Genomic DNA, 22,636 nt, shown 5'->3' with positions numbered 1-22,636 from the left:
GGGTGAAGCACTTTACTTTATTTTGGAGAATAGACTAGAATGCGGAGTTCTCGGAGACGACAGCTACCTAAAATTGGCTATTCTGTTAATTCAGATGTAATTTTACCACAACCCCCAGAATCTCCATCGTCACCACAACCATTATTGGGATTGGGTTCGAGTTCGGTTAATGTAAGGTCTTGCTCACAACCACAACTACAACTGAACCGACTGCCCATATCAAATGATATAGCTCGGGTTTCAGACAGCGAGGAGGATATCGCTATAATATATACTCGGTATCAGGATCGTATTGTGTTGAGTTCTGGCTCGGTATCTACTTTTCAAACAAAGATGAATTCAGTTGCTGCTGAAGATATTGTTATTGCAGGCAATAATAGCAACTGTGGCGCTAGAGATATGGAGAAGCAAAATGACGACGACGAGGAAGAAGAAGAAGAAAAAAAAAGGGGGGGGAAGGAGCGCGACCAGGTAGATGAGATAAATGGGGCTGTTCTGGTACATCTGGATACATCACAATTGAGCAATGATAATTTTCAATGTGTCGATTTTACTCGCGGTGAGACTGTAGTTATCCCATTAGTCAATGACGTTGTACTTGAAGGTCAATTAGACTGGAAAAAGTCTCACACTAATACTGGAAAGAAGAAGATGTTGTTACGAGAGCAAAAGAATGTAACAGTTGAGCTAACTAGTAATGATTACAATTATCTCAATGAAAACACAGACGATGACAATAATGACAGTGATGATGATGATGATGATGACGACGATGATGACGATGATGATGTTCATTTAGTACATGAAACAGGGTTCGATAGAGTTGAGCCGTTTCATCAATCAGGCTTAGGAACAGTTGAACGAAGAAATGAATCAAATGGGCAAGAAGGTGCAGAAGTTCTGATTAAGGTCGATAATGTCAGTAAAGAGCCTTCGGAGGATAGTAGATATAATTCGGATTTTGAAAGTAATGTGCTTACATCTGGCGAGTCGACAAGGGAGATTGATAAAAACGAAATTTTAAAAGGTTTACAAAACGACAAGATATTGAATCCATTTTTTGTCAATGATGAAGTATTAATAGATTGCAAAGAGGAGGAAATATTGGATTGTTCTACCCCATATAGTATTGAAACTGGTGAATATGATAGTGGAAAGGAGACAAAAGAGGGTGAATACAAAAGTCAAAAGTTTGAGCTGGTCTCAAATGTTGATGATATACAATCACGTTCAACTATAAACGAATCAAAATCGATTAATAAATGCAAGCAAGAATCTGGTTTTTCTAGAGAGAGAGTAGATGTATTTGATGATAAGGAGAATGCCACCGGCACCGCCAGCACCAGCACCACTAGAATAGCGAGAAAACGAATTGCTTCTAAACCGCTCTCGGCCATTTGCAATCAAAATATAAAAACCAGAGTTGGATTATCCAAAAGAGTCAAGATTGATCGATTACATGATCATATTAGAAAAATTAATTGATTTTGATTGAAAATTAATTGATTTTGATCGAAAATTATTATTTGTATTTGTAATCATACTTGTACTTGTAATTATGCTTGTACTTGTATTCTTGTTTGTATTTGTATTTGTGTTTAGTTTGGTATTGAGTATAAATTAACGTATAATGTTGCACTTGTAACTGGTCTTCCTGAAAGTATGATATATATCATGTATCAAGACAATTCTACTTACAGCATAACAAAAAAGAAAATATTAAAAAAAAAAAAAAAAATAATCGTAGAAGCAGAGTTTAGAGTTTTGTAAAACTGCCATTCACCTGAAAAGTATCAGAATGAATCATACTTGAAATAAGAATTACAATACCATTGTCTCTTCTCCTCATTTAGTTTCTACTTTTCTCCTTTCCTCCCTCAATTTTACTTGTCTCCTTTCCTCCCTCAGTTTTACTTGTCTCCTTTCCTCCCTCAGTTTTACTTGTCTCCTCCTGTTTGTTATAGATTAAACAATCAACTAGAGTCCGCTACCTTTTTAGATACATGGTAGCGTAATGGGTCAATTAAGAAAAATATTGAGAGCTTTTTTATTGAGGAGGAAAAAAAAAAAATAAAAATAAAAAAAAAAGGGAAAAAAAATTATGTGTACTTTTTTCTTCTCTTCTTTTTCTCTTTAGCTAATAGTACCGGGACAACTTGCAATGAGCGTTCATGCAGACTTGGATTGAATTCAGGTCCTAGTGTGCAACGTCCTCTCTAGCCCGGTAGATTAAAAGAATGGAAAAACTATGTTTTTTTTTTCCATGTCTTACTTCGAAATGCTAATGTTCAGTTGTGATTTTTTTTAATTATAGTAATATAATATTAGTAAGATCTTGACTCTACGAGCTTTCGTACATTAAAGTAGATAGATAAAATGGAAAATGATTTTTGTCCATTTAAGCTTATTTGATGAGGGAAAATAAAGTTGATTCCATTCGATGAGGGAAAATAAAGTTGACTCTACTTGATGAGGGAAAATAAAGTTGACTCTACTTGACGAGGGACGCTAACTAAGGGAGGTTGAGAAAGCACGCAACAGTGAAACGTTTGCTAACATTTTCTTCAATAGTTTCAATTTATTAATGTTTTCTCTAAGATTTATTCACCAGATTTGGGAAATACTTTATTTTTACATAAAACTCTCTTCTACTCGTATGATAGAAAGTAGTAGAATGTAAACAGATAACCTATCAAGTCATATAATTAATACTCAAAACAGGGAACTAAATAATAACGCCATAAAAGCTGTAAAAGAATATGTTTAATACATGTTGAAAAAAAAAAAAAAAAAAACCTTTAATTTTTCAAAAATCGGTTATCCAACATGATTTTTATTTACCTAAACAAAAGCTGACAGTAACTGGTTTGGTTTTTACGCAGTTTTTCTTGCATCTTTTGTAGTAGTCAGATTTCTCATCAAATTTCAGAAACGGGGTATCAAGACCACCACTGCTGCCGCTGCTGCTGCCGCCGCCGCCACTACAAGTTGTTGATGAAGACGAAGATGAGGATCTTCTTGATTCGTCTTTCTTTTTTATACCAAAAAGTCCCATAATTTTAAACTAGCTGGATGAGGGAAGGGAAGGAAGGGCGTTTAAAATAGCTCGAAAAATGTATGCTGACGATAAAAAAAATTGGTTTAATCTGTAGTCAAGTACGCTTTATAAATGAATACTTCTTTTTTTTGGATTTCTAGTAACCCATATTGTCAAATGTATATGTATACGGCTTGAAGTAAATGCAAAACAAAGGATATAAAAAAAAAAATTGGTAATTACCAAGCTAAGGGTATCTTTTCAAAGCCTGTACAGGAAATAGGAAGACTAGGGTGGAAATACTTTAAAAATTTTGTTGAAATTCTTCTAACAAATGAAGATACTCAAACACTTTTTGCCGAAACAGACTCAAAAAGTCACTGTGCAAAAGTCAGCAGATTGCTAGACGGTTGATATGGTTGATTAGTGTAATAGGATTGGGTTTATAGAGAAGAGATGAAAAAACTGGGTTCTAATATAGAAATTAGCAGTAGTATATATATATATATACTCTGCGACCCACTTTAACCCACTTGTGAACAATTTACTACAAATGATTACAATACAAATTAAATTACTACTTTTAATTGTACCTGTACTGTACCTGTACCTTTCCCTACGAAGGTAGAAAAAGAAAATAGAAAAAAAAAAAAATAGAGAAAAAAAAAATTTTTTTTAGCACAACTACGGAGGATGGGTTCATTATCGTATCTACGTGGTATTATTTAGTTATGTCTTTGTATTTGTTGTGGTACTAAGAGTTAGTGATAAATTGGATGTGGTGGTATTTAATGGAAAATTTTTCTTTATTTTCCTTTTTTTGTTTTTTGGATTGTTAGTACCAAAGTTCTTAATCTTTTCTTTTCCTCCGTTTGTTGTCTTTGTATTTGTTGTTGTTCCTCATCGTCGCCTATTGTCGTTACTCATTTTGTTTTGAACTTTTCTTTTTTTTTCCCTCGAGAGGGAAAAATTTGAAATTGAGGGAATTATTTGCATAGGTAGTGTCAAATTTCACAGTTTCTTTTTATATTTTTTTTTTCAACCACATATTTTCTCGGTCGACTTTTGCGCTCCCTCGCTTTGTCTCGGGGGGAATCTACGGCGAGATACTGCGTCGATTGTGGAAACTTTAATAGCATCATTGGCATGTGCAGTTTTGCATATATTAAGAGACATTTAAGAGGGAACAACATTAGAGGGAACAACACTAGAGGAACAACATTAGAGGGAACAACACTATAGGGAACAACACTAGAGGGAACATCATTAGAGGGAAGTTTACTTCCTATTGCAGAGCTATTAAATACCATTGATACTATTGTTAATTCCCATTAACTACTAGTTATATATTCATGTAAAAAAAGCTGGTCACAAAGGAAATTTGATTTTGAAACATTCCCCTTTATTCGTCTCTCACTTGTATTAATTTTATTATGTATTAGTTTTAATGTGGTGGTGCTTTGGCGATTGATTGCTTTAGTGCTTTAGTGCTTTGGTGCTTTGCTTTGATTGTTAGTGATTCATATGCTTTGATGATTAGTGATTGGTGATTGTTTTGTCATGCCACTGCAAAGTGAAAAAAAAATTTTCTTTTATTTTACCTATTTTCTTTTTTAAATCACCTCACCTATATTGTAAAATACTTAGTTCGCATCTGTGAGGTAAGGCACGAAATTATAACCGGTTACAGTGTTATGAAGCTTTTAATCTTGAACATTTGAGGGGTGGGAGGGTTTTGGTGTCAAAGGTTAATGTCACTTGAAAAGCTTATGGACAAAACTTTCCTAAATAGGAAAGTGCAATTTCATTTTCCATCGAATCAACTACAATCGCGCTACTATTAGTACCAGTCAAAAATTTAGCCGGGGCCATATATATCCCCTCCAAGTCACAGCTTTCCCCACCAAAAGATGTTACCTCCAACTAGTAAACAATACCTTCATTTTCTTTATTTTTAAGATTAGAGTTTGCATGTATCATAGTAAAATCATGACGAATTTTTCTCTCTATTGATAACCACACTAGATTATACAGGACTAACCTAGAACATTGACTATACGGGACTAACCTAGAACATTGACTATACAGGACTAACCTAGAACATTGTCAATCTGTATCAATGTGTATGGATATGTAGAAATGTGGAATCAAAACCCTGTGTGTTTCCTCGCATTTGCCACTTTAACAAGAACAACTACAAAAATATTACATTTGATAAACAACCAATATTCCAGGAGAAACTTACGGAGTTCTTTTTTCTTTTTCCCTTTTTCCTTTTTTTTTCCGTTTGTTTGTTTCAAAGTCACTCTTCCCCTCTTGTCTTTGATAGAGGATTTCTTCTCAACAAGGTGACCTCCACTTGCTTCACCTTACAGATACTAAAAATGAAGTAAAAATAGAGTAAATGTGGAGTAACACGGATTAAAAATGGAGTAGGAAAAATGGTTCTTCAGTTTTTATAGTTCTTTTGTTTCATGTTTTTAGTCTTTTGTTTTTTGATGTTTTAGTGTTTTAGTTTATAGTGAGGAAGTAAGAGCCTCAAGGTTTAGTTTGTAACTCAATGATGTCATAGGGTCATCTTCCTGATTGCACTTAATTATATCACGTGAACTACCTAAAGGAAAAACTATGTTTTTTTTTCAAGGCACCAATTTTATTGTATACAATAATAATTTAAAAAAAAAAAAAATAATAATCTTGTAACCTCTTGATTTACAATGGAACACATCTTTTATATAATTTACGATTAATCTAATTTCAATGCGCTTACCTCTTTTTAAAAAGACAGATTATCCTTACTTTACTGTTGTGTTTTATATCTTTATTCTGTTGTTATATCTTTATTCTGTTGTTATCTTTATTCTATTGTTATATCTCTTATCGCGCAATTGCTTCTTAACCAATTGTCAATTAGACTAATGCACTAACTCATCCATCTCTTTCTCTTCTATCTAACCTCTTCTCTTGGAAACATCCAAACTCAGAAACTACGTTACAAAGGAAAAAAAGAGCAATAATATCACATCTCGCGTTGATGAATGGGTTTAGTGTAAACACTATCGAGCACAGCGAGATAGTGGAGTACACTAGAACTAGCAACACACGGGTTTTTTTAGCCATACATACAGGACTGCTCCACTATCTCGCTTCGCTCGATAGTGTCGCTCGATAGTATTGATCTATCTACTATCGACTAGACTCGTTTCACTCGTATAGTCTCTCTCCACTATCTCGCTTCGCTCGATAGTGTCGCGGTAGTGTACTTTGAACAAGACCAATCTTCGTCAACGCGCGCGCCTTTGAGGTGAAAAAAAAAAGGTCAACAGGACATATCATAATCATAATCACAACTTCAACACCCCTTATCTTGCTTGCGTTGTACACCTATACCAGACTCTAGAGTTGAAAAAAACAGTATGTCTTATCCAGAACCCGAAGTGAAATTTACTCAACCAAGCAAATATGTTGGATTTGACACAATCACAACACAAATCGAGAATAGATTATTAAAAAGAGGTTTCCAATTTAATATTATGGTTGTTGGTCGTTCTGGGTTAGGTAAAAGTACTTTGATCAATACATTATTTTCCTCCAATCTCACCAATTCCAATGGTAGAAAGTCTCCATATGAACCAATTGAAAAGACCACTGAGATCAAGGTTTCTCAACATTCATTATTGGAAAATAACGTACGTCTCAATATTAACGTTATAGATACTCCAGGATTTGGCGATCAAATCAATAATGAGAAATGCTGGGATCCTTTAGTTAAATATGTCAAGGAGCAACATTCTCAGTATTTGAGAAAAGAATTAACTGCGCAACGAGAAAAGTATCTCCCTGATACAAGAGTTCACTGTATCTTGTATTTTATCGCTCCAAATGGCCAAAAGTTGAAACAATTGGACATTCAAGCTTTAAAGAAATTGTGTGAAATAGCTAATGTTGTGCCAATCATTGCAAAGTCAGATTCACTTACTTTTGAAGAACGTAACGAATTTAAAAAACTCTTGCAATCTGAATTCATGAAGTATGGGTTCAATATATATCCATACGATTCCGAAGATCTTTATGAAGAGGAAAGGCAATTGAATGAAGATATTAAATCATTGATTCCTTTTGCTATTGCAGGAAGTGAAACTGAAATTAGATTAGATACAGGTGAAATGGTCAGAGGCAGAAAGACAAAATGGGGAGCAATAAATATCGAAGATGTAAGCCAATGTGAATTTGTATTTTTAAGAGATTTTCTTACAAGAACTCATTTGCAAGATTTAATTGAAACTACCAATTTAATTCATTACGAAACTTTTAGAGCTAAACAATTGATTGCATTAAAGGAAAATGCGTCAAATCCAAACAGGCAATCTCAAATTAATAGTCAGCAACAACACCTGGTGCAACATCAGCAAACCATTACTACTGCTCATTAACTAATAGGTTTATAGCTGTTATAGTAACAATCCATTATTACCCCCCCATGCTCAAAAAAAGAGAGTATAGCTATCTTAAGTTATATTTTTAGGTTTTTCTTTTCTTTAATAGCAAAACTATATCTAAAAAAAAAAAATGAACTACTACCATAACCAACTATCGAGCGAAGCGAGATGGTGGAGCAGCACTGACTATACTGACATATATGGAAAACAAAAAAAAAAACCAAAAAAAAAAAAAAAAAAACAGGCTTCAAAACCAAACCTTACTTACTTTTTTATTCATTTCTCCATTTTGACCCAGTCTCCTTCATAAAGACAAGCTGTCAAATGGGACAATTTAAGAGGAGGGTACTTGAATCCCGGTTTCAATTCCAATTTGGAATAAGTTTGAGCCAATCGAGTTATAACGTAGCTCGCTTCAGTTAAAGCAAATTGTTGACCCAAACAAATTCTTGGTCCACCATTAAATGGTAAATAAGCCCAACCTAATTTCCTAGTTGATTCTTCCCACCATCTTTCAGGTCTGAATAGTTTCACATCTTTTCCATAGTACCTTGGGTCCATTTGACATGCTGATATATTATACACAACTGTACTTGATTTTGGAATGAATATAGGTGATGCACCATCGGGTCCTCCGCCATGAGGTAATGTAGTATTTTTTGTTGCAACTCTAGCATTTCTAGGAACAGAAGGATACATGCGTAAAGTTTCATTTAATACTGCCTTCAAGTATTCACATTTCTTCAAATTTTCAAAAGTTATATCTTGTAATTCACTTGGACCAAACTTGTCCAACACTTCTTCACGCAACTTTTGCCATGAATCGGGATTTCTGGCTAGTTCAAATATAGCAAATGATAACAAACCGGCTGTTGTGTCTCTGCCTGCCAACAAAATGTTCAATGCTTGGTCTCTCAATACTATTGGGTCCCTTGTTTGTTTAGCCAATTCGTATAAAAAGACATATCCATTGCTCTTTTTTTCAAGTTCTTCTGGTGAATAAGAAAGCACTTTTTTCACATAATAGTCGCTAAATTCATGAACAATTTGATTACACTGCTGAAACTCTTTTGGATTAATTAACCAGTATAAATTTTGCATCAAGCTTCTTGTGGCCAAGTAGTTCTGAGAAATGTTAAAAGATTTTGCAAATTGCTTTCGACCAGCAAAATCCAAGCTACTGGTATCACAACCAATGGATTCATCTTGCAATGAAGAAACAGAACTACCAAACAAAAACTCTGTAGCTGAATCGACTGTAAATCTGAAAAACAATTCCTGTATATCAAAATATTCACCATTATTCTTATCAATGTGCTTGAACAAAAATTGAATATGTGGCTCTAATGAATTAACGTGAGCAACTTGTTCTCTTGCAAACTGTGGTCTCAACATTGCTCTTGAATCTCTCCATCCTTCGTGGTCCAAAGTGAATATGCCTTTACCCAACAATGGCTTGAAATAAGTATACCTGTGGCCCAACGAGAAATCGGAGAATTGCGTAGCTAGCATAGCCTTGATATTTTCAGGATCTTTTGTAAACACAAGCGGGGTACCAAATATCAACTCGCGATATGTGGGCACTTGAGGATTATCAACAAGGTAGAATCGTTCTTGTGCGTCATCGATGCCTCTTCCTTCATTTTTAGCCTTTATTGCATCTTTACCAGATTTGAAACCAAACCTGCCATCTTTTCGAACATTTGTAAACGGCTTAGCACCCAACTGCTTGATAACATACCGTAAATGCAAGTATTTGGCCAAGCGACAAACGACAAATACTGCTGGTATAGAAATATACCAAAATTGTGTAATGAAAAGTAATAAATCAGTCATATCCAATGATAACAGCAAGCTACCTAAACTATCGAGCAACACCTAGTAGCTTATACCAATCCTTTTAATAAAAAGATGGTTATACCGTAAACTTTGTTATTCTCCTTTTTTTCAAGAAAAAGGCTCTTAAATTACACCAAATTCAGCTTTAAGGGATCAATAACAACGATACAACCTTTCAAAATCAATACTTACTTTTAAGTACCCAGGAGAAAAAATAGAATAAACAAAGTAAAGTGCTTGGTAGAAGTAATACTGACAAGTCAGTGAAGACTTTAGTCCTTTATATAAAAGCCGAATCAATAGCAACAATTTAAGCAAATTTCAAGGGGGAAGCGGGAAGCGGGAAGCGGGAAAGGGAAAGGGGAAGGGGAAGGGGGCAGTAAGGGAGACTCAAGCACTCGATTTTCTTGTCGTGCATTTTTAAACAATCGTGAAGACGGATTTATAAGGACAGATGCAAAATGGAGTATATCTTATAACTCCGTTCGAGGGTGTCGAAAGAGGGGTGATGCGCTACCACTCAAGGTTGAAATGCAGGTATGTAGAAATAAGGAGTAGGGGAGTAGGAGAGTAGGAGAGTAGGAGAGTATGGGTGTATGGGTGTATGGGTGTTGGCTACGCCATGTGACACTATAAGTACATACTCAATACAATACTTTAGTTAACGGAGATTAATTGTAGATAAGAGGTAACAAATTAGAGACAAAGTTTTGCATTGTTTTTTGATAAACTTTTTATATTGTGTTGCAATGAAAAATTTCGGTAACAATGTGGCAACAAAAGAGTTTGATTACAATTTGTTGCAAAGAGTTTGATTACAATTTGTTGCAAAAGAGTTTAGTTACAATATGTATGGTATCATGTGAAGTTGTATAGGACTGATCCAGTGGTTGATGCAATTGTAGAAACCAAATACGCGTGTAGACAAGATGTAAAATCAGAAAAGTATCTAGTCTCTCTATGTGAACAGGCTCAATCAGCTTTTGAGAACAATTGACTATTGAGACTGACAATTGACCATTGAGATTAAATGACTGAGATTAAATGAATGAGATTAAAATATTATGTATTGAGATATATGTATTGAGATATTATACATATTTTTTCTATAATTGAGGATAAATCCATGCTTTAGATGAGAGGTTTAGATCTTTAATATTTAATTATAGACCAAATGTTCGATTCTATGCACCATCACTCAAATTTAGACAAACATACACCATATACATCAACATATAAACACACATTATACACATACACCTTACACTTTATACACACATTTACAACATTGCGAGGCACACCAAATCAGATTGCCTCCTGGTTGGTCTAAATCAGATTGCCCCCTGATTAATCCAAATCAGCTTCCCCCCCCGATTGGTCCAAAACAGCTTTCCCTAATGGAATCATAAAGATTGCCTTTGGAATATGACATAGTGTAAAGGTGTTGAATAAAATTGTAGTGTACTTATTGTGTTCTATAATAACACGGTAGCGCCGCGACGCGTTTTTCCTCAAGGCACAATTTGTCAAGATGCATCGTTTCCCACTCATATGATCATATCTAATACATCAGCTTCAAAATATGGGTGTCAAGGGTCTAAACCAACTAATCAAAGAACATTCTCCACATGCCTACAAAGAGTTTCAATTGAAAAACTTGTTCGGCAGAAAAGTCGCTATCGACGCTTCAATGTGTCTTTATCAGTTTCTAATTGCAGTAAGACAATCCGATGGCCAACAATTGACTAATGAAGATGGGGAAACTACCTCGCATTTGTCCGGTATATTTTACCGAACCATACGAATGGTTGAAAACAACATCAAACCCGTGTATGTGTTTGACGGGAAACCACCAGTGTTGAAAGGAGGTGAATTGGAAAAACGTTTACTTCGAAGAGAAGAAGCTCAAAAACAAATGGACCAAATAAAAGATGAAGCAACGGTTGCTGAAGTAATGAAATATGAAAAAAGACTAGTTCGTGTGAGTCGCGATCAAAATGAAGAAGCCAAAAAATTATTGGAATTGATGGGTATACCGTATGTTAATGCACCTTGTGAAGCAGAAGCTCAGTGTGCTGAATTAGCTCGTACTGGTAAAGTATTTGCTGCAGCAAGTGAAGATATGGATACTTTATGTTACGAACCACCGCAGTTGTTAAGACACTTGACCTTTGCTGAAGCAAGAAAAATGCCAATTGACCAAATTAGCTATAAAGAAGCTATTGAAGGATTAGACATGACAAAGGAACAATTTATTGATTTGTGTATTCTATTAGGTTGCGATTATTGCGAAACCATTAAAGGAGTAGGGCCAGTGACAGCTTATAAATTAATCAAAGAACACGGATCATTAGAAAACATTATCAAGTATATCAAAGAAAATCCAGAAAAGACCAAATACAAAGTTCCCGAGAACTGGCCATTCGATGAAGCAAGACAATTGTTCTTGAAACCAGAAGTACTACCTGCAAATGAAATTGAGCTAAAATGGAAAGAACCCGATGTAGATGGATTGATTGAATATATGGTCAAAGAAAAAGGTTTTAGTCAGGATAGAATTAAAAGCGGTGCTGAAAAATTGAAAAAGGGATTGAAAGCAGGTGTACAAGGAAGACTAGATGGGTTTTTCAAAGTTGTTCCTAGCTCAAAAGATGATAAAAAGAGAAAAGCTGAGAAAACAAAAGCACCAGCTAATAAAAAAGTAAAGAAAAAGTAAGCAAGTAAAGAAAAAGTAAGCAAGTAAAGCCTTTTCTTTACCACTCCTCCCCCTACCTACCTTCAAAAAGTCAAACTTACCCAAAATAATTGTGTATTTTTTTTTTTCCTATTCTACTCTGGATTTTTCCCCGAGTTCTTATTCCTTTGATTTAGGTTTCTTCTTTTCTGCTTCTGCTTCCTTCTCCCCTTCAATCTCATCAACATACTTTTTTATCTCATCAAGGGTCAATTTTGAAATATCCCCCTTTGGTCTCATTACACTAATTTCAATATTCTTTGCTCCAGTTTGAACTACTTCTAAAAGTGACTTGACCGTTAATTTCACCGTTTCATCTTCAGTCAATTCTTCCTTCCATTGTTTTTCCAAGAATTCCTTTACTGTTTTAGCTGATCTTCCAATAGCATGAGCTTTCCAGGCATTAAACACTCCCGAGGGTTCGGTTTGATATAATTTTGGGACATTGTCTAACTCATCAAAACCTGCAATCAATGTGGCTATACCAAATGGTCTCGTTCCTCCAGATTGGGTATATTTTTGTTGGACACCAGCAACATACTTGGTAAGATAGTCAACACTTACCGCATCTTCTAAATTCAATCTATGCGATTGCGCCTCTACTCTAGCTTTGTCTATAAGAATTCTTGCATCTGCATTCAAGCCAGCAAATGCTAATAAAATATGATGATCGATTTTTTGGATTTTCGAAGGCGTAGTTCGTGGATCTTGAAGCTTTAGTGTGGTGCGTCTTTCACAACCAAGAACAACTACATCTTTGCCCTTGACCCCTACCGCACACGTTCCTCTCTTAACTGCTTCAGAGGCGTATTCAACTTGGAAAACATGTCCATCTGGTCTATAATAAATAGGTTAATAAAGTCATCCTCCTAAAACAATGAAAAATCCCTCCCCGCAATTGGTAGACACGGGCTTAAAAACATACGAGAAAATCGATAAGGCACTATCGTATCCACTCATTATTTATGCCTGGTTCTTATTAGTGTTGTAGTTGTTGTTGTTCTTGCTCAACGTCAATTGTGATAAAGTTGAGTTTTTCATTTCTTTGCCGCTGGAGAGCCGAATGCGAAAAAAAAAAAAAAAAAAAAAAAAAAAAAAAAAAAAAAAAAAAAGATCAACTAACAAACCAAATAGGTGAATAAAGGAGCTTTTGGTAGGTGAATAAAGAAGCTTTTACTAGAGTGTAGGGAAGAGGAGATGGCATGGTAAGTAAAGGAAAACTGAGCTCGAAACTGAGCTCGAAACAAGTACTATCCAATAGGGAAAATAACTCAAGATTGAACCATTTGTACCAATTATGTAATTTTCTAACGATTTCTCCATCTCATACTCATGCAAGTGCATTAGCTAGAGGATATGATCGGAATTTCGACTTAATTGCTAAGAAAACAGTTTCCAAGATTTCTCCAGAAGTGAAAAGAACAATTTGCAAAAAGTGTCATTCACTACTAATCCCTGGAATGACTATGTCGATGTATATCGAAAATTTAGCCAAGAAGAAGGATGAAAAAGAGGATGTTTTTGTTAACAAATGTTTAACCTGTGGCAAGTGTAAACGATTCCCTATTGGGAAAAACAGGGAGTATATTCCATTTCATGAAAAAGCGTGTCTTTAGAACCCCTCAAACATCCAACATTATAGAATCATTATTGATTACTTGTCCTATTTATCATAACCTACTATGTAGTAGAAAATCGTTATACATAAATTTTTTTTTGAAAAAAAATCGAAAAAAAAGAGCATCAACAACTCTCTTGTATTCTCTTTCTCTCTTTCTCTCTCTCTCTCAGTCTCTCTCTCTCTCTCTCTCTCTCTCTCTCTTCTTTTATTCAGTCGTAGCAGCAACTAAAGCGGCACCAACACCGGATCCATCTTTTGCAATCTTTAAATGAACCTTTTTGTTGGATCCCTTTAATGGATCAATCACATTGAATGATTTCATAATAGCATCTCTAAAGCCTGGGTAAAATTCAATAACTGAACCATCACAACCAATCTCCAAGTCTCTGTTATCACCCTTCCATTGTTCTTTTACAACTCTGACTATTGAAGCGATTGGAATAGCAGCTAATTGAGAAGCTCTTTTAGAAATGGCTCTCGTTAATCTTTGGATAACTATTCTTTCATCTTCATTAGTTGGTAATCTCAAGGTGTTTTGCAAAATCAATTCTGACATTTTCAAATTTGTAGAATCGTCAATTTGAATGTATGATAACACTTCAGAGTCTAGTAACCATGGCTCAACTAATCTATGTGGCAAACTTCCGCCTCTTGCCTTGTACAAGTCTTGGAAAATCAATCCCTTTTCAAACATATCTAACAAAGCAACTCTTAAAATCTCCCCAAGAAACAATCCACTAACTCTCTTTTCAAACATGTGGTAGCCTTTGTTTGTAGTTTCAGAATCTACAATTTGATCAAATATGGTGTCGGGCAAGATTTCTAATGTGTTATCGAATGAACCCCATTCAGTGTTGATTACCATGCCTTTAGTACCTTCGGGGACACCTTTCAATTTAGGAATATCGTCAATTGTTGCATAATAAGCACCATTAGTACCTGTACCCAAGATCAACCCAATGACGGTGTTTGCATGAGTATATTCTGGATTATTAGCATAGGCTCTAGATAACAAAGTACCAACAGTGTCATTAGCCAACGCAACAACCTTAACGTTAGCTTCTAAAACGGTCAAGTTTGCCTGTAATAACTGAACAACATCTCTACCAACAGTATCGGGGATATCGAAACTCTTTGTCCATCTGAGTAAAGTACCTTTATCTAAAGCAGTTTGTTCTACAGGGAAGGAAAAGGTAAAACCCAATTTTAAGGTCTTGCCATTCTTTTGGGTAGTTTCTTGATGATGTTCACATAAGAAATCATTGATCTTTGTAGCTAAATAGTGGAACAACTCGTCAGCTTTCTTACCATGCATCAATTCACTAGGTATTTTGTATTTGCTTTGTTTAAGATCAAATGTATGGTCACCTTTCAAATCAACTGAGCAAACACGGAAATTGGTACCGCCCAAATCAGCAGCTAAATATAAGCCTTTCTCCTTACCTGTGGGCAAGCTTGTAACATATGTTGGTATCATTGGCATGCATTCTTTGCTTGGTTTGGAAGCTGCAAGGCCCTGTTTCATTGATTTTTCAAAAAAATCAGAAGCTTTGATCAAGAAATCATCATCTAAGTAGAATTGATTCTCTATATCTCTCACCGCAACTTCAAGTTTCTCTGAAAGTCCCATTTTTCTTTTACTTTTTAGTCTGCTTCCAGTCAACTACTTTGGAAAATAGTAGCTTAATATATATAAAAGCAATTGAAAAAAAAAACAAAAAAATAAAACTCAATGAATAATTGTGATAAGCTTATTCAAAAGAGCAATTTGAAGAACAACTTTTAAAAAAAAAACAACAACAACAATTACCTTATTAAGGGGATCGCTGTGACAAAGGGATTATTCAAGATCTGTTCGTTAAAAAACTTTTCGGTTTACTTTGCACAAAGCTTGTGTGAAAAGGGAAATATAAAAGAAAAGGTACAAAGTAAAATTGATATGGAACAAAAAATTCGATGGAGAGAGATTTCAAGTCCGTTTTATATCTTCTTTCCAGCCCCCCTCCTCTCCCTCCCCCCCCGTACGCCCCCTATCCGCTCTTTTATCCGTCACACGTCCAAAGTAAACTAAGATTTTGACATTGAAACATTACCGAGAAAAAGGCATTTTGCAAGATTTTGTTTAAAGTTTTCTACAAGTTTTATGACTTCACTTTTAATGCGCTAACATCTCGAAACAGCCGATATTGGCAGACAGGTGCACTTAAAAAGTGTACTAAAAGAGGTAGAATAATTGAAAAATAGGGGAATTGGGTCGAATGGGATTGGGGGCAACAACTTGTTTTGGAGTTTGGAGAAAAATGGGGATCAAAAGCATAAAATTTGGGTACAATTACGATTCTTAATAGTAGTGATGATGGTGGGGGCGAGACAAAGCCGAACCAATACTGATAAAAAAAAAAAATTAAAAAATAAAATAAAAAAGAAGCAAAAAATTTGCACCCATTCCGGGTTTCGTTCTAATATCAGTGTTTAACCATTTTAATTCTCAAACCTAATTTAATACCATTTTATTTCTCAAACCTATTTTTATGATCAATTCTTTATAGAGAGAGAGAGAGAGAGAGAGAAGAAGGTCAGTTTAATTAGGTGGTACGATGGTTAATTTAAAAAGCAATGGATCTTTGTTTGCCGAAGACTAAGAAAAAATAAAGTCTAAAAATATTTCACCTTCTTCGGTTTTGTGAAATCCATCATCGTATCACGTGATTAATACGTAAAAGACGTATAAAGAAGTTTGTTTGACAGTTACGAAAATCAGGTAAGAAAATCAGGTAAGAGACTTGATTAAAAGTAGAGTGGCTGTGCCTCATGTGTAGGTATACATTATTACAATCGTCATGAGGAGATGTTTATAGTACCAATGTTTATAAGCAGTAAACAGGTGTTTATAGGCTACAAGCTGGTGCTTGTGCTCATAACCATATATATATATATATATGTGTGCTCCCAATTAGACGTCAATAATTACGAGATACTGTTTAATTCTTCAGGGGAAAAGTACACGTGACTGAAAAATGATCTGGTAATATTATCATGAGATATGTTTACATATCTTCCCTGGAATTCAAGTTCACGTAGACAACAAAATCCTGTATTCTCAAGCTCCGTATTGAGTTATCAAGCTACAAACATAATCCCACACACAAGTTTATGCAGAATGCTATAGACAGTACCTTGTTACACTGAAGGGTTTAGTTTTGCCCCAGCTTCTTTCTTTTCTCTCTCTTTTCTCTAACATAATCATGCATTTATTGACCAGTATAAAAAGGTGTTGACCTTGCTATTAGTCCATCTTACTTTAGCTTGTATAGGTAACGTAACAGAAGTATCAAATAAAAAAAAAAACAAAAAAAACAAAATGTATGGTAGACGATCTGGCGGTGGTGGTGGTGGTGGCGCCTACAGAAGCACAAATGTGTATCGCACAAGAAACGCAAATTATGCAATATTTGGATCTACAGGGTACAGACCAGGATACAGCCCAGGATACACTACCAGGGCTAAGGCGAGAGCAGGTACGGCTTATTCCGCCCCAACTTCGCAAAGCTATAATGGTTATTATCAACGCAAGCGATACCTGAACAATGGAAATAATGAGGCAAACACAAAATCTCTGGGATATAAGGTACAGCAACAAAATAAAGCAAGAGGAAATGAATATTATCAAAGTAAAGCAAGAAGAAATGAATATTATAACCGTAAACCTAAACCCAATTATGTCTCTAATAAAAGTTCCCGGCAAGAACAACGTGAAAACTATGCAACAGGACAACGTGAAAACTATGCAACGGGACAACGTGAAAACTATGCAACGGAACAAAGTGCCAAATATCGTGGTAGTAATCACACATATAAAAAGAAAACTGTAAACCAAACGATTAATGTTGATCAACAGCAACAGCAACAGCAACAGCGCCCTAGTAGATGGGGCAGAATGATGGGTGCAATGAGAATGCCAATGATGTTTATGTTCTTTAGTAGAATAATGAGACCCAGTCATCAAGAGCAACAACCTCCTTTCCCTCCCATTCATCAAGAGCAACAGTCTCCTTTTCCCCCCTTTCATCAAGAGCAACTGCCTCCTTTCTCTCCCATTCATCAAGAGCAACAGCTTTTTTCCCCTCCCATTCATCAAGAGCAACTGCCTCCTTTCTCTCCCATTCATCAAGAGCAACAGCCTGCTTTCCCTCCCATTCACCAAGAGCAAGAGCAACAGCCTCCTCCCCCTCCTCCTAAAGAACAACATACTGTCAATAATACAACTAGAGCCCGATACCCTGCTACAACTAGCAATGACCACGTATCAGTTTTATCTGATATTCCACTGGTAATGAATACTGGTTCAGATTTACTAGACAAAGCTAGAAAACCTGCTTCAAAAACAAAGTCTACTGAAATAAACACCGGAAAGACTGCTGATTCAGTTCACATTGGCTCATTCCCAATGGATATAATTGGTAGAGTTCCCATTGCAAGAAACACAATTGACGATATAACAGCAGAAGACTTTAAATCAAAATCACCTCCTACACATGACGAGCCAAATGCTGTTGAAACAGAGACTCAAAGTTTTAGTAAAGACTCTGCTGATCTATCAGGAGCTTTAAGTAAGTCACCGTATTCCATCTATACTGGTTTGCTTGACTTGAGTCCTCAACGAACTTATACTCTACAAGAATTATAAGCTCGCACAAACACTGTTTTTTTTTTTCCACCCCACAATGTATAGCTTTATAGTTTGTTCTTTTATTTCTTTTTTTCTTGTTAGTTATATGAATAAAGAGTATACCATTAATATGTATAAATTTTATGTTATTGATACGAGGTTGATAAAGCTTACTTGTCTCCATGACCAATATACAAAGAGTCATAACACTATCGAGCAGAGCGAGATAGTGTTTATACTCTATTCTACTCTATACTACAGAGCGATAGGTTTATACTCTATTCTACTCTACACTACAGAGGGATGGGTTTATACTCTATTCTACTCTACACTACAGAGCGATAGGTTTATACTCTATTCTACTCTACTCTACACTACTAGAGTAGAGCGATGGTGTTCTCCACTCTCTTTTTAAAAATTAGTGAGAGGTATCATCAAGGTCATAATACTACATATGTTGTGGGAAAAGATGCATTCAAGAGTAAAATATCGGACCTATCAGCATGGGACCACTGTGATGGGTAACATCAACTGGAAAAACCGAGAGAGTAAAAAGAAAGCTTATACATTGCTTCATTGAAATTAAACAAAAGCAGTGAGATGCATCATATCATTACTTATCTTTTCTTTTTCTTTTCTTTTCTTTTCTTTTTTCAAATCACAATCACCTGGTGTTAAACTAAGATTATCTATCCACCTGGTAAGTATGTATTAACACAAAACGAAGACGCGAGTCAAAGAAAAGGGTTTGCTTTTGCTACTGGTAATTATAAAATGATGATACTGCTCTCATACGAGTCTAAAAGAGGAAATTGTGATTAGTGATTTATCATCTGTGAAAGAGAATACTAGCTGATTGGCAATGACGTGTATGTCTTTCTCATCGCGGCGGTGGATAATGCCGAAATGAGAAAGGGCGGGCACAAAAAAGGAAGGACCGCCGCTTCCGATGCTCTTTGTTGGGACACTATCCCTCCCCCCGCAAAATCACATATGTGAAAAGTTCTACCCCTTTGTGTAAAGAAAAGACATCCATCCCCTGAAGATGGTGATGAGATATACCATTTACACCAAAAGGAGATGAAACCTTGTCATTTATTGAAAAAAGCCGTGTATAAAAGGGAATACAATTCCCTTCTCTTTCCTCTTGTACCCTCCATCACTATTCATATCCAAAGAATAAGAAGAAAAAAACCAACAAATCAGTCTCTTATAATGAAATTTTCTTCTACAATTGCCTTGAGTATCATCTCCGTTGCTAGTGCCAGTATCATCAGCCCATGCTGTAATGAGCCAATTACCACTTTTGAAGGTGAATTTGCATTGGGAATAGTTGAACTTTGTGATCCAGGTACAATCTATTTAGCTTATGAGAATGAATGTGGTCAATTAGAACATAATTGTGAAACTTATGATTGTGGATGTAATGAATGTGTCGTTACATTAGTTGCTGATGCTGCCGCTGCCGCTGCTACTCCTACTCCTACTCCACTTGCTGCTGTTAAAGTTGCTCCTACTGCTGTAGCTGCTGCTCCTATTAAGGTTGCAGAACGTGGTGGTGTTGAGACATGCCCAGTCAAATTATGTGATTTGTGCTATCCATACTGTACAATTGATGAAAATTGTGTTGACTACTTCACTTTATGTGATACAGTCTTGAAAGACGCCCAATACAGAATTGGTCAAATCGCATGTAATCATGAGTTGATTTTCACTTACCCTGTGGAATACAATGCATTGTATACATGTGGTTGGTCAATTGTTTTCAAAGATTGCTACTATGTATTGGCATTAAATGGATGTACTACCTTCTGGGAATGTCCAGTTGACAATTGTGGAACATACAAGATCTTTGACGAAAGTATTGATTGTGCATGTAAACCAGTTGAAATTGTCATTATCTTCAAGACTTGTGATTAAAGAGACAAATTTACAAAAAGTGACAAAAAGTGACAAAAAACCGTTAGCTATTTGAAAATAAGCCCTGTGTTTTTGTGTGTGTATCTATGTGTGGTGTCTATGCGTGTGTCTATGTGTCCACATGTCTATGTGCGGTGTCTATGTGTTTTTCATCTTTATTTTATTGACCTTGTTTCATGGAAAATGCCAGTGATTTGGGCCTGGGGGTTTGCATGAGAAGGGATTATATCTTATTTTTTTATACTTTTATTTCGGTTTCGGCTCGATCCGGCTCGATCCGGCTCGATCGATTCAAATAATCATTTTAGCTTCAAATTAGTTAACAATAATAATAATATTATTATTATTATTATATACACACATTTTTATCCATTTCATCCTTAAATTCCTTTACTACTGTGTATATCACGTGATGGTGTGGCTAAGCATAATATTTGACGAGACAAATGATAAATCAGTCCAAAAAGTAAACAAAAACAAATAAACATAAAAAAAAAAAAATGAAAAATTAATTATTTTTTTTTTTTTTATTTGTCTTCTCCACCATGCAGTGCCAATTAATTATTCATTGTTCTCCCCTTACAAAGGGGTAATATAATGGACCGAGTTCATGGAAGAACAAAAAGTGTAGAAAGCGAGGATATGCCACCATTTAGGCCATATGGTGGGGATGAGATAAGAGTGGTTAGCGATTTGTCCCGTTTCCATTTTCAAGAAGGTAATAGTGTGCGATCACGTTCTAGAAATACTACGCCTACAAATACTGATGTCTCAGATACTCAATCTTCAGGTAAGTTGACTCTTGATACGATTATACCCCTTTACTCATCAAAAATTGATGATAGGAATAGGTATAAACCTTTGGGTACAAAATGCCAAGAAGAAGAAAAAGAGGCGTTGATGGTGATGGTGACAGAAGAAGAAGAAGATGCAAAAAGGAAGAAGAAAGATGAGCCGATTGTTGCTGAGAAGAAGAGATATGAGCATATTGTTCCTGAAAAGAAGAGAGATGTGTCGATTGTTGTTGAGAAAAAGAGAGATGTGTCGATTGTTCCTGAAAAAAAGAAAGATGAGCCGATTGTTACTGAAAAGTTATTATCCTTGCCCAAAACTCGACGTTTAATAAGAAAGAGGGTTTCCGTTGGTGTTCAAGTTCCTCAAGACCATATTCCTCCGAGAAGCCCAACTCCGCCGCCAAAGGATGATTTGCCAAAGGATGGTTTGCCAAAGGATGGTTTGCCAAAGGATGGTTTGCCAAAACTGTTGGATAAACAGAATGAATTTTCGCCATACCCTATCTCAGTCACCGATCTTCAACAAGTCGACCAATTACCGCCATTACCTCAACCTACAGAAGACCTATTTCTGCAAGAAAATCAAATTGAAACCGAAAAAGAAAGTTCAAGTATGTCGTCGCGACAAAAACAATTGGAACATGATTTGGTCAAAAGAGTAATGAATAGACCTTTGGTGTCGATAAAAACTGACCGATTTGGGGACAAGTATCGAGGTAAACGCATCACAATCACGGTGAACTTTGTTTTATACATATTCGAACAATGCTGCAGTATAGTTGGGATTGTGTTAGCTTCTGTCTTGTTGAAACATGATAGTTTTGTGCCTGATTCAATATATCGATATTTCCTAGCCGATGGATGTATATCGTTAATTGTCTCACTCCTTTTCGCTTTCCAAATTGTCAACTACGAAAAAAGAAACGGAAGTTTTTATTGCTTAGCTGCAACAATCATCAAGTTTGTTTCCTTCATAATGGTTGTTTCATATTTGTTCCCACTTGCCTATTACCAAACTCAGCAAATATGGCTGATGAGAAGAGCAATCGGGGCGTTTATTATAATATCTACATTCCTTTGGCTTGTAAACTTAACCATGTTTTTAACTACATTGTTCATTTCAAGATTAAATCTCTTGGAGGAATTGAACTTTGACTATGATTATAAGGGATTGGATGATCAGTTCAATAGAAAACCACAAGGGTATACTATTGAAAACGAACCTTTGAGGGAGTTTTTCCTAAATGAAAATGGTGAGATGTATGCATTGAATGAAGACTGGGAGAAGGAACAGTATAAAAATAATAATAAAATCTTGGTTTATACTTATTAATGTCAATCTCAGTATTGAAATCAATTAGTCTGCAACATTTATGGTAAATGCTCCTAGCCATTTGAAGCATTTTTTTTTCTTTTTTCTTCCTCATACAATTTTATTTATTTTATTTTTTGCAGCAATTTAATTTAATATGCGTAAAATCTTTTCGCAGCCAAATGGAAGAAAAAATAAATAAAGAAAAAAGGGGGCCTAACCAATCCTCATAACAAAACCTTTAGACAAGGAGAATTTTTTTTATATCTTT

The 22,636-nt window shown here is 35.5% G+C and overlaps 9 protein-coding genes across 9 annotated transcripts; 6 read left to right on the top strand and 3 right to left on the bottom strand. All coding sequences in view use genetic code 12, as the record gives it.

Moving 5' to 3' along the window:
* Positions 1-39: 39 nt before the first annotated feature.
* On the top strand, positions 40-1,485 carry KGF56_001172 (uncharacterized protein; the record flags this gene model as incomplete). Its single annotated transcript, XM_049322267.1, has 1 exon — positions 40-1,485. The coding sequence occupies one exon, from the start codon at positions 40-42 to the stop codon at positions 1,483-1,485; it is 1,446 nt and encodes a 481-aa protein (XP_049181698.1).
* A 4,968-nt stretch (positions 1,486-6,453) lies between these two features.
* CDC10 (septin) lies at positions 6,454-7,470 on the top strand (the record flags this gene model as incomplete). The annotated part of the gene is made up of 1 exon (XM_049322266.1): positions 6,454-7,470. The coding sequence occupies one exon, from the start codon at positions 6,454-6,456 to the stop codon at positions 7,468-7,470; it is 1,017 nt and encodes a 338-aa protein (XP_049181697.1).
* Positions 7,471-7,752: 282 nt separating this feature from the next.
* Positions 7,753-9,312, bottom strand: ALK8 (Alk8p; the record flags this gene model as incomplete). Its single annotated transcript, XM_049322265.1, has 1 exon — positions 7,753-9,312. One exon carries the CDS (start codon positions 9,310-9,312, stop codon positions 7,753-7,755), a length of 1,560 nt encoding a protein of 519 aa, XP_049181696.1.
* A 1,585-nt stretch (positions 9,313-10,897) lies between these two features.
* KGF56_001169 (multifunctional nuclease) lies at positions 10,898-12,031 on the top strand (the record flags this gene model as incomplete). Its single annotated transcript, XM_049322263.1, has 1 exon — positions 10,898-12,031. One exon carries the CDS (start codon positions 10,898-10,900, stop codon positions 12,029-12,031), a length of 1,134 nt encoding a protein of 377 aa, XP_049181695.1.
* A 138-nt stretch (positions 12,032-12,169) lies between these two features.
* PRE6 (proteasome core particle subunit alpha 4) lies at positions 12,170-13,009 on the bottom strand (the record flags this gene model as incomplete). Its single annotated transcript, XM_049322262.1, has 2 exons — positions 12,170-12,887; positions 12,975-13,009. The coding sequence occupies 2 exons, from the start codon at positions 13,007-13,009 to the stop codon at positions 12,170-12,172; spliced, it is 753 nt and encodes a 250-aa protein (XP_049181694.1).
* An 866-nt stretch (positions 13,010-13,875) lies between these two features.
* GLK1 (glucokinase) lies at positions 13,876-15,300 on the bottom strand (the record flags this gene model as incomplete). Its single annotated transcript, XM_049322261.1, has 1 exon — positions 13,876-15,300. The coding sequence occupies one exon, from the start codon at positions 15,298-15,300 to the stop codon at positions 13,876-13,878; it is 1,425 nt and encodes a 474-aa protein (XP_049181693.1).
* A 1,731-nt stretch (positions 15,301-17,031) lies between these two features.
* KGF56_001166 (uncharacterized protein) lies at positions 17,032-18,357 on the top strand (the record flags this gene model as incomplete). Its single annotated transcript, XM_049322260.1, has 1 exon — positions 17,032-18,357. One exon carries the CDS (start codon positions 17,032-17,034, stop codon positions 18,355-18,357), a length of 1,326 nt encoding a protein of 441 aa, XP_049181692.1.
* Positions 18,358-19,554: 1,197 nt separating this feature from the next.
* On the top strand, positions 19,555-20,259 carry KGF56_001165 (uncharacterized protein; the record flags this gene model as incomplete). The annotated part of the gene is made up of 1 exon (XM_049322259.1): positions 19,555-20,259. The coding sequence occupies one exon, from the start codon at positions 19,555-19,557 to the stop codon at positions 20,257-20,259; it is 705 nt and encodes a 234-aa protein (XP_049181691.1).
* A 597-nt stretch (positions 20,260-20,856) lies between these two features.
* Positions 20,857-22,386, top strand: KGF56_001164 (uncharacterized protein; the record flags this gene model as incomplete). Its single annotated transcript, XM_049322258.1, has 1 exon — positions 20,857-22,386. The coding sequence occupies one exon, from the start codon at positions 20,857-20,859 to the stop codon at positions 22,384-22,386; it is 1,530 nt and encodes a 509-aa protein (XP_049181690.1).
* Between the last annotated feature and the right edge of the window lie 250 nt (positions 22,387-22,636).

This window comes from Candida oxycetoniae (assembly GCF_023343755.2).
Source record: "Candida oxycetoniae strain CBS 10844 chromosome Unknown scaffold3, whole genome shotgun sequence".
NCBI classification, from domain to species: domain Eukaryota; kingdom Fungi; phylum Ascomycota; class Pichiomycetes; order Serinales; family Debaryomycetaceae; genus Lodderomyces; species Lodderomyces oxycetoniae.
Note: the sequence above shows the minus strand (reverse complement) of the source record. Positions and strands in the feature narration are given on the sequence as shown.